General features: G+C 32.1%; 1 protein-coding gene across 1 annotated transcript in view; it reads right to left on the reverse strand.

The window, feature by feature from the left end:
* Nucleotides 1-765: 765 nt before the first annotated feature.
* LOC127704345 (uncharacterized) overlaps nucleotides 766-12,316 on the reverse strand; it is a 148,769-nt gene continuing 137,218 nt past the window's right edge. Inside the window, exons 4-5 of the mRNA XM_052208368.1 lie at nucleotides 6,558-6,706; nucleotides 766-870 (exon numbers count right to left, since the gene is read on the reverse strand). Of these exons, the coding sequence (XP_052064328.1) occupies nucleotides 833-870; nucleotides 6,558-6,706 (187 nt within the window). The 3' untranslated portion in view covers nucleotides 766-832. The remainder of the gene's footprint in view (nucleotides 871-6,557; nucleotides 6,707-12,316) is intronic.

A 12,316-nucleotide genomic window follows, 5' to 3' on the forward strand; every position in this document is an offset into this window, starting at 1 on the left:
TATATAAGTAAATATACAGAAATTTATTTCATCATTGATATTTTACGTCAGCTGGCAATGTTTCTTTTAAATGAATAACCTGGCCAAAAATAAAAGATTTTGGTGTAACCTGTTATCCTTACATTGGTCCTCACAGATTCCTTTTGCAATTGTCTAGATTCCTCTTTCATTAAATTACGGTCACAACTTATTTATTCGTAGAACCGATTTCTATATAAGAAATAATTCTTTCATGACATGCTTTATGCTCGTTTTAACATGCCTATGCATTATGTTTGTTAATATCTTTATACGTCAGTAACGTGCACGCCATGTTCTGTTGGAATTAGGATATGGCTTTGTTTACAAAGCGAAAGAAATACGTGATAAAAGAATTTCCTTTATAATTCACATGAGACCACCACAAAATATGCACAAGCTAGTAGAATTTGTAATGCTAAAAACTAAAATGCTTCTGTAAGGTTCACAGACACATGGTTTGTCAATTTCATTGGTAAATGTAAATATACAGTATCATTTATCAAATGTTCAATTCAAAAGTAAGTTCTGTACTTAATGTTGTAAATTAAAGACATAGTCATAATATGTGTCGAGCATTATTCTGTATCCATACTGCGAAAGATATTCATTATGACAGTCTACCATATGCCATTTTTGTATTGGGTTGTAAATTTTATTTTAATCGAAAAATTGCAATATCGAAGCAACTGGACTGTAGACTATGGCGTCAAGATGCAATATTATTATGATAACTTAGTTGTTCTTTGAGTCCAATCCATGACCGTTCCTATGAAATCGCACAGTGTCTCGAAACTCCATGAACAATCTGTTTCTAGAAATCTTGATTCACATACATTGACCTGTTTCCATCTGTGGAAAAAAATGTGCAGCTGTCATACATGTGATTTTCAAACTTGTAAAATGTCATTCGAAATTTGGTATTCACAAGACAAAAAAAAATAGAATTTGGCTTGCAAAATCATTTCCTCACTTTATATGTTACTACAACGTAATTTATAATTTGCGTGAAACCTGACATCTAGAGAAGTGTGAATTTTGGTAATACATCCTTATTTTTGTCATATGGTCAGTTTCCTCTAGATAGAAATAAAAAAAAATATATGGTTGTATATTGCTCAATATCTGAAAATTAATTTGATGTTACTTCCATTTATGACGGAACATCCTGAAAATAATGTATTGCTTCAATGTTCACTTTTGAAATTGAATGTACTAGGTCTTTCATTCCTCAACCTGAAACATGTGTATATAACCAGTTCAGGTATAATACTTACTACACAAGTACCTCAGTGCAATCTCCGCAAAAATGAATCATGTATTTTATATTCAATAGTTTCTAAAGTGTGAGGTTTGGAGTTTTAAACGGTTATTAATATAAAAATAAGGAGATGAAGTATAATTGCCAATTAGACAACTATCCTCCAAAGTTCAAATAAAGTTGATGTAAGCAATTATAGGCAACCGTACGGCCTTCAACAATGAGAAAAACCCATACCGTATAGTCGGCTATAATAAGGCCCCGACATGAAAAATATGAAACAATTCAATTGAGAAAAATAACGGCCTAATTTATAACAAAACAAATATTTTTAAGGCCATTTCCGTTATAACTGGAGAGAGCATACGCTTTATCAAACGGTCTTTCATTTTCTAGCAAATAAACTTTTATATCTTTTGATTTTAAGGAATTCTGTCAATATAGATATTTAGTATTTGTTACAATTTTTGTTACGGAAGTAGCTCCAAACTCAGTTATTAACTCATATATGTATCTGTATATCAATGATAGTTGACAACTTTATAGATTTTAGTGGCAGTATAATTGCTTTATTTCATCATTTTTATCTAATTAATCTTCCAAAAAAATATTTGCATTTTAAGAATATATCCAATATGTTTCTTATTCAAAGATACTACCTTACAAATGATATAACATCGGTTATCTACGTAACGCAACCAATCATTCATTCATAGGCAGGACACCGTAGTAATGCAACCAGAGTTCATTTTTTTAAACTTTAATGTACCAGAAGAACACACACCTATATTGCATATCGATGGAAAGAGAAAAAAAAGTGTACAATAAGAAAAGTTTGGTCGTAAAAACCCAGAGTGGTCATATTTTTGCGAAATTGAATTCAAAGGTCAAACCTCAAATATATCACAAATTCAAATATGAAGAAAAAAGAAGGAATTTTCTGAGATATATTCAGTATAATGCTACAAAAACAATTTTATAACAAGCATATACTGCAAAGGACGACAAAACGACAAGTTTAGCTAATTGTATGAACAGCTTCCTTTATAAAATTGCGTCAATGATGAATCTTCTGATTTTTTTCCATTTATGACAAAGAAAATGTAGATGTGGCCTTGACCTTTTTACATTCATTAACTTTTACATTGCTGATCATTTCACCGTAGCATATAACAGAATTATTTTCTAAATTGTAAAACAGCAGTTTCTCGATATGTTTCAGTTATTTTTCTTCATTTAAAAAAATCAAAATTCAAGCACTGAAACCGTGTTTTTCCATTTTGCATACACAGGATGTGTATTTTGTAATAGATTCACAGATATCACGTTCTTTATGACAAGAAGATCAGTTATAATCCAAATTAAAAATATTGTCAACCGAGACGAAAGCGAGGTTTAAAAAAAGTCATAGGTGTAACTTGCAATGTTGGTTCAGTGTGAAAAAAAAAGTTTTATGCCATGAACATTCTCTTTGTGGGATTATCCTGGTAAAAATGTGTAATCTCATTAGTTTTTTAGCAAAGTGATTGATTATAATGTTAATTTGCTAATTGTAATTTGACAATTGGCCAAGACCCTTAAGTTATATAACTTGGCTTTGAAGGGCTACAATCAGTAGCTCTGGTCTTCATCAAATAGGGGTAAACATTACGAAATGCTTCACACTGGGAAATTATATACAAGAATCTTAGTTCCACGTCAAACTCTTCGTCATTGTTTGCGAATCCATTATGCGAATTATCACGCTTTACCGCCTTGACACCGACAAAGTTCGGTGCAGGACAGATTTACAGGTTCAAATTAAATCTTGCAAATAATCTGAAGACATTGCAGGGAGGAACCTACGACCATATTTATTGCTGGTTATTGTCCCTGTTTGAATAAACTCATCATAGATTAAAATTGTGTACGTCAGACGCGCATTTTGTCTCATCAGTGATGCTCGAATAAAAAAGGTTAAAAAGTCATAAAGAACGAAGTTGAAGAGCATTGAGGACCCAAAATTTTCCAAAACACAGCTAAGGTAATCTATGAGTTTTCCCAAATAAAGCTAAGGTAATCTATGGGTTTTTCCAAATACAGCTAAGGTAATCTACGAAACCACAGTTCCTGGCTGTTTTTCATTAACGGGAATTCGAAGAAATGCACACAGAGAATGGAACATCTGTAACTGGAGACTTTTTACCTATTCGACCTTTCTTGTTTTTCCTTCCAATCTCTCTGTCACCAAACATAACATGCAGGGTCATTCGGTATTTGCCTCTTCGTGTGTCCTGACTTAATTCCGAAAGTCAGTTACCTATGCTGAAGAGAACTTCTTCACAACAATCGGGTCAACAAAATTACCCACTAGAAAGATTTTAAGCTTATGCGAAGTCAACCCAGGGGACCTGGCATGCTGACGCTCAAAAGAATTTTCCAGTCTGGAATGGATCGACCATCTATTACCTGCAGTACATTTTGGCTAAAATTTACACTAGTTCGTTGGTCTCTTTTAACCAATGTACTAGTAATAGAAAGTTTGATGTCGTATCTATCAAAGACAGCAACAACTGTACCAGCATTGGTAATGCATGATATCTGATTTTGAATGAAATGTACCCGAAAGTGTTAAATATTGATATCTTAACATTTAACAATTGTGCTAAGGCCATTTAGTTCCTTATAAGTACGGTAGCGATTCGATCATACGGTGCCTACTGATGCTGATATGCAGCTTTTGCTTCTTTTTTATGACAAAAATCGGCATTTCGGCATGGTACCGTTCTCGTGAAAAAGAGAGGTAGGAATAGATCTGATTGAGAGTGATAGAACCTTCTCCACTGTAATGTCTTCACGACACCCAGCAGTAACTAGAGGACGACGTATTCCTTGTTCTGGACTAATTATAATATGTACATTTAGTATCTCTCCTGGCCTGCACTTGAATTTAGACTTTTTCGTAAAGTCTTCGAAGGTTTTGATTTTTGATCTAGGTATTGGGTAATAGAAGTCACAGATATCACTCTCTTCCAACGCGCCATTGACAAACGATTTGACAATTTGTTTACCATCATCAAATGCTTTTGTCATAGAGGATCCAATTTCCTTAGGCGCGTGCATTCCAGTTGAGATGTTGATCATTGACTCGAGATGAGACTTTACATCAAAAGGATTTGTCAGTGGCTGGTGAGCATGGTCTATAATAAGTTCGACATACTCTTCATCTGGTCGTAAGGCAGTTGGTCTAGTTTCATCATGAGAGAATTTTTCTGGAGCACTAAATTAAGTTTTAATCTCATTTCTGCATTAAACTCTGCGAGCATCCATGCTTCAATAATATTTTTTCCCGATCGCTCGCATGCATATAAATTGCTCTTGTGACGAACATTAACACACAATGCATTTTTCCAACTCAACCTCATTCGTTCTTCTTTTTGGAATAGTAGGAGTAAACTTTACAGGACTTCCAAAACTGGCCATTATCCGGAAAAAAAATCTTATTCAAAGGATTCGGTTTACTATTACAAAGAGTCAAAGTTTAAGCAACAAATATATCACTTATTTACAGAAAAAGAACAACAAAATGTGATCAAAGAACACTAAATAAACTCAAAAAATATCTAAAGATTCACAGATTATGTATAAAATCACATCAAAACTATCATATTTATTGTTGAACAAAACGTCCTAATAATTGAACTTGTTGAATGTTACTATAAATAATGGATGTAAATTACGGATATGAAATTTTCGTAGTTAAAAAAAGGTATAAGTGTTGTTTTTATTTCTTGATTTTGAACAAAACTATCTGCAGTTTGTCCATCAAAATATGCATGCAGTATCTCAATAATATATTCTTTCCACTCAAATATAAAATAATGTTTTTGAATCATATGTTTTCTCGTTTTCAAAGAAAAATGCGTTAAATTTCCAGCTAAGAACCTGCCAACTTTAAGATTTAAATTTTTTTTTCGGGAATGGATTATTATTTATGTCTTCATCATTCCGATGACCTTGTTGATATGTGCATCGAAAATATTTACGAACAGAGCCTAAAATTTAATTAAATATTCCTTTTTTTAAATTTTAAAGTGATTACCCAAAACCATAAATTGAGGGATACCCCATAAAAATGCTAAAATACTTAAATGTTACAAAAGAAAGTTTTTACGACCAAACGAAAATTAGAATAAAGATATTATTCTTTCATTTGAAACAATGTCCAGCCGTGTGTTATTCCAGTACATAAAACTCGTTAATTAAGTGCCTTTTTCGTGGTCAGTAGCAGTACTACTGGTAGATTACGAGGTTTAAGAGCGTTTTCATAATTGAAATATAGAAGTCTATTTGAAGGCTGACTGATATTTGTTATTTTTATTTCATTTAAAAAGAAGTTAAACAGAGATTCTGCAACAGATAGCTATATAGAAGACGTCATATATAAAAATATGTGATCATAACAAAGGAAGGTAAAATTGTTAATTTTGTGGGTTTCTAATAACAACTCGATTTGTTTTTAGAATTTTTTCAGAATGTCATATTGAATTCCAATTTCCAATAAATTGCCGTTGACAAAAAGGATCCGATGAGAACAAAACTTTGCGACAAAAGAGATGATTTTAGCTTCCTAATTCGTTTACTTTCCATTTCCAAGTAACAAAATTCAACCAGTACTTGCACAAGAAGTATATATCTCCAAGTTGATACGATATTCCAGAGCTTCCATATCCTATCATTATTACCTTGATAGATGGTTGTTGCTTAAATAAGGGTCCGAAGTGGTGAAGTTGAAGTTACCCTTTGGAATGTTTTACGGACGCCAACACGAGTTGATTGACCGCTATGGAATATCTGTGTCACAGATGATCACCGATATGTTCAAATTGTCATTACTATAATCCTGTCTTCTTTTCTCTAATGTGATATCATCGAGTTACAAGGATCACGTAGTTTGTACATGCATGAGAAACATGACGGGTGCCACATGTGGAGCAAGATTTGCTACCATTCAGCAGCACCTGACATCACCCCTGTTTTTATATTTCTATGTTGTGGTTTTTTTATGTTGCTTTTCTTATCGTTGATTTTCGTTTTTTGCCATGGCGTTGTTAGTCTTTCTTCGACGTATGAGTTTGGATGTCCCTTTTGTATCTTCCACCTCTATTTAGCTATTTCCAGTAAATTGTCACTGAGTGGTTTCAATGATGCTTAGAACTATTAGCTTATATAATAATAACACTAATGAAATTATTTTGTCCTTTTCACCACTAAATATATCTTGACTATCTTTTAATACCGTTTTCCTTGTCAACAAATTCGTGGATGGTAGATTTTTGCTTTAAACGAATGGATTCATATATTGAGTTTGATGCACCCGAACTGACATCATCGTAAACATTTGATTGTCTTTCTTTGGTCCCAGGTGATTCATATGTTTCTTGACATCTACAAAATATTTCTTATAACTACTGACTGAATATTAATCCGAATTATTTTTGACCAGTTGTTTGATACTTCTTGATAATTTTTCATAGGCATATGTTCCTTTTGTATATATGTTACCGTTTTACCAGTCTAGTCTTGAGGCTATTGGGAAGTTAACTTTTTTAGCGTTCCTTTTCAGTGAATTGATATGATATATGTGACAATAAGGACTTGTCAATAAGACAACTATCAACCAGTTAACAAAATACGTGGACATAAGCAGCTATAGGTGATAGTACGGCCTTCACCAACGAGCAAATACCATTCACTAAACTAAGCTTCAAAAGGCTCCGGCATGCATGACACAATATATGTGTATGTGTCTTTTTAATGAATCAATAATCATAATGTGTTCTTGTTATTTAAACATTGTTTTGTATTGTTTCCTTTTTTTGTTATTTATACGGTTTTTGTTCATCTAAACATACTTTGAATGTATAAAACACTGTTCAGGAAAAGCTTAAAATAAGGTACCTTACCAGTGTCTGAGCAGAAAGTTGATGAACCAGGGGTATGTCAAAGAACGTCTCGTCCTTTTTCTAAAAAAGTTCATCGGAAGGTACCAAGACCTTGTTGATAAATATTCCGTATCAACTTCACAAATAATACATGATGGTCTTGAAGTATAGATTCTGCATACTGACGTTGTTTATCATCTTAACAACGTGTAATATTGTTCTTTCATTTGTCTTTGTTCTATTATTAATATTACTTTTACTGTTTGGTTTGTTTTCTGTGATATCCATTTGACGTGGCTAGGTACTTATACATCCCGTCAATGTGTTTGTATTATCTTTCATTTTTGCTGGTGTGTTTTGTATATGCGACTTTTTGTGTTTACGTGGTTCTCATAACGTGACTCTGTACTTTAAAAGATCCCGTCATTATGTTATTGTTCTATTGTATGTCATTATGTTATTGTTCTATTATAAATTTGAAAATACTTTGAACGACAAACGACAAATTTATTTTACTCGCGTAGTGGTATTTACCATATGTGGATTCTTTAAAATTCTAAAGAACTTCTGGACAATTTTAAATCTCGGTCTATTTCTGAAATTAATTCTAACATAACTTTTGATTTTTTAACCCTGTAAACCAACATTCCCCATGTGAAATTATAAAATTGTTTTGAATAAACATTGAATGACAAACTTTTTTCTTATGTGACGTTTACATTTTCTGACGTCAGACACGCGAAGCAATGAATGTGGTTTTTAATTTGATAGATGCTTTTGTGCTTTTTTTGTAAATAATTGTTTGTTTTGATATTGTAACACAGTGATGACTGCTGTACCCATATTTTGACTATTTTATTTGTAATGTCTGTTTTGTTCACGCATCGTTGTAAATATAACGGAATTTGATAAGACTGTCGTACAAGTGAGAGGTTTAGCGCTATAAAACCAGGTTCAATCCACCATTTTCTACATTTGAAAATGCCTGTACCAAGTCAGGAATATGACAGTTGTTGTCCATTCGTTTGATGTGTTTTGTCATTTGATTTTGCCATGTGATTAGGGACTTTCCGATTGAATTTTCCTCGGAGTTCAGTATTTTTGTGAATTTACTTTTTACCTGTCATTTCGGATTCCTTTTTTCTCTGAAACAATGAACAGAAAAAATAGATTGATATCACTGTCGTTTAAACTTATATTTTCAATATTCGACACACACGCACATAGAATACATTATGGCAACAAAATAGTTCGTCATAGATATAAACAATATAAAGAAAATAAAAAACTAAATGGAAATAATGTACTCGTTAGGAATCATATATAACGCATTGTACTATATTTGGAAATGGAAAAGTATTTATTTTTTGTGTTTTAACAAGAGGATGAGAAATTGCATAAGGATGTGTATTTGTAATCTTTGAAGTTAAATTTATACAAATAGATGTTTCTACATTATAGTATTGCCATATTCGTTTGACGCACCTCTTTTGCCCCTTTATAAATACGATTTACTTTGTACATTACCCTACCTGTTAACCTCTATGTTGTACGATAACAATTAGCAATAACAAAACAATAAACACAGATAGAATTCCTCCAGTTATACCGCCTACAATTTGATCACGAGATGTCTCCTTTTCCATGTTTACTAGAAATATATGAGATACAATACAAATGAAGCATTTTTAATTTCTGTAAACCAATATTTATTTTCTATTTGAATAATGGATGCTTCTGTTAATTTCTGTCATATCTGTCCTTTTTTTATTTATTTTTCTATTATCATGTTATAATATTTTTTGTGTATATGCCGTATAACAGTTTCAAAAAGTAAAAGAGATATTTATGGAGAAAGTGTCAACGAAACAACGACCAGTAGCACCAGCAAACCGAAAGTACCATGTCATAATCTACATGTATTATGTCATGGTTTAATTTCTAATTTGTGGGTTGTTGTCTTATTCTCGTATCCCCGACATCTATTCTCATATATTTGAAGCTTGAAAATCATTAAAATTTGATATTTCATTCAGAATCTATAATTAATTTCTTTAACTTTTACAAAATTATATGAATTGGAAAAATCTTATATAAATCAGAAAAAATAAGCATTCGATTTTTATATGTGCAATTATAGCAGGTTAATAAAAATAGCAGGGAAATGCAGCGTGATGTCCATAAGCACATCATAACATAGACAAAAAGGAGGTATAAAGATATAACTATCGTGTGCTGACAAACATCATAACGTAAACAAAACACAGTATAGAAAGTCAAATAGTACAGCCCATGGATGGTGTTAACTTCCCAAAAAAAACGTGTATGGTGTAATGGTGTATGGCATATGGTGCATTGGTAGAAGGTGTATGGTGCTATGGTGTATGGTGTAAGGGGAATGGTGTAATGGTGTAACGTGCGATCGATCGGGAATGGTGTGAATGAATGGTGTACGACATTCAAAACTATGCAAAATATTGATAAGAACTGATTTTTAATTTTATACATTAATTAACAATATTGTGATCAAAATTCGTTTTTTAAAATAAATAAATAATTTTGTAGTCGCACGCTTTCTTTGAAATTAAATTGCATTATAATGTAATGTGTAAGGTGTATGGTGCAAAGGTGTAACGTGTATGGTGTAATGGCACAAGGTGTATGGTGTAATGGTGTATGGTGAATGGTGTAATGGTGTATGTTGTTAGTGGGAAGTTTACACCATCCAAGGACTGTATAAGACATGACTCACATGTGCTGACAAAACATTATAACGTAGACAAAATGGAGTTTAGAAAGTAAAATAATACAAGATATGACTATCATGTACTGACAAATAACACACAGTATAGTAAGTCAAATATCATGACACGACTCACGTGTGCTAACAGAACATCATAACGTAGATAAAATGGAGTTTAAATAGTAAAAAAACATTAGACATGAATATCGTGTGCTGACAAAATATCATAACATAGACTAAATGGAGTTTAGAAAGTCAAATAATACAAGATATGAATATCGTGTGCTGATAAAACATCATAATATAGACAAAATGGAGTTAGAACGTCAAATATTACAAGACATTACTCACTTGTACTGACAAATCATAGATAATAAGGAGTTTGGAAAGTCAAATATAACAAGACATGACTACCGTGTACTGACAAAACATAATAACGTACACAAAAATAAAATTTATAAAGTCAAATAGTAAAAGACATAACTCACGTGTGCTGGTATAGAATCATAATGTAGACAAAATGGAGTTTACACAGTCAAATATTACAAAACTCACGTGTGCCAATAAAACATCATAACGTAGACAATATGGAGTTTAGAAAGTCATATTACTTAACATATTTCACGTGTGCTTATTAAACATTCTAATGTTTACAAAATTGAGTTTAGAAAGTAAAACATCACAAGACATTACTCACTTGTACTGTCAGAACTTCATAATGTAGATAAAATGGAGTTTGGAAAGTCAGATATAACTAGACATAACTGACCTTTATCATATACTTACAGAGTCAATATTAAGTATGAATAAATTCTATTTAAGCTGAACCATTTTCATTCAAAGCATTTATGGTTGTGATATATTTAAAAAAAAAACGTTCAACTTCATCATGTATATGTTATCATACTATACTTGGTCTATAAATTATAACAAATACGCGACTGAATTGTATGACCTTTCTCTTTCAACCGATCAGCAAGGGTTTTTTAATACAAATACTTCCCTGTGTTTGATTTATAAGGAAAATATTTAAGATTACCTTGGTGATATTTGTTAACTACAATTGTATAGCTCTCCGATAGAACTTTGATTTATTTTACCTGTTATATGTTTGATGTAGATTGTAACACTGTCATTCATGGTATGATCCATTATATCTTCGACTTTTAGATATAAGGTAATAATGTCGCCGTTTTTTATTTCAGATATAAGGCAGACTGATTGGTAGGAAATATCTTTAAGTTTTCCAGTATAAACATTTTCATTATTTTTTTGAAATGTGAAATAAAAGGCTGTCAATCCATTCACGTTTTTAGTTCCATTGATAGATAAAACTCCTACCTCCTGGTCGTAAATCCCTTCCACTGATGTCGGAGAGGTCTCTGGTCTTATTGGATGAAGAAAGTTATTAAACTTAAATTTATTGTTGTAAAATCTGTTTTCCCAAGAGATGCATAACTGTGAAGATTTATTATGGTTCATTACCTCTGTGATGCTAAATGAATGATTAGGGCTCAGCATAATCACAGAAGAATTATCATACAAAACGAATCTTCTTGCTCGTCTTGTATTATTAGCTTTATCCTTCACTGTCAGTAATACAGTATACAACATTGGGGTTTTCCGTGGCAATTCCATATCTATTGATGTTCTATTGTTAGCTGGATAGACCTTTAAGATATGGATAACTTTGTTGTCTCTTATTTGGATCATTGGAGATATACGTTTAACCTCATAAAGAGCGATTTCGTAGCTTTCTATTCCTGACCCAGTGTTTATGTTTGGATCTATCAATCCTTTAAACTGGACAGTTATATTTCTAAACGGTGATAATCTTCGTGACAGTATAAGTGGTTCACTTCTGCAAGTATTCCCTTCTGAACAGTGTTTTGGAGGAACATTATCATAGATGTAGCATAATGTATGATACGTTTCGGTTTTATCGTAATTAACGTGTCTTTTTGTGTTTGTTGTCAGTTCTTTCGAGACAAAAAACCCACCAGCTTGGACACGACATGTTAGACAAATTCTATAACAAATATCAGTTATAACACCATGGTTTTGATATATATGAGAACTAATTCCACAATATTAATATGAAATCAAGTTAAAAAAAAACGGTATGGTACGACTTATATTGCATCAAGTGTGCATTGATGCGTCTTCAGTAATACTCGAAGCCATATTATTTGAAAATCTAAGGTCTTAAATAAACGTTGAAGGGTTGATAAAACCCCCAAAAGACCAAATCCCGAAGAAGAATAGAGCTTTGTATGAGGGAGATATATTTCTTCATTTTAAACAATTTACGAAATGTTTTAACAGCAAATTTCAATTAAGCAATATTCGTATTTTCATGCCGGCTACTGG

This window comes from Mytilus californianus, unplaced genomic scaffold (genome assembly GCF_021869535.1).
Source record: "Mytilus californianus isolate M0D057914Y unplaced genomic scaffold, xbMytCali1.0.p SCAF_6, whole genome shotgun sequence".
Classification (NCBI taxonomy): domain Eukaryota; kingdom Metazoa; phylum Mollusca; class Bivalvia; order Mytilida; family Mytilidae; genus Mytilus; species Mytilus californianus.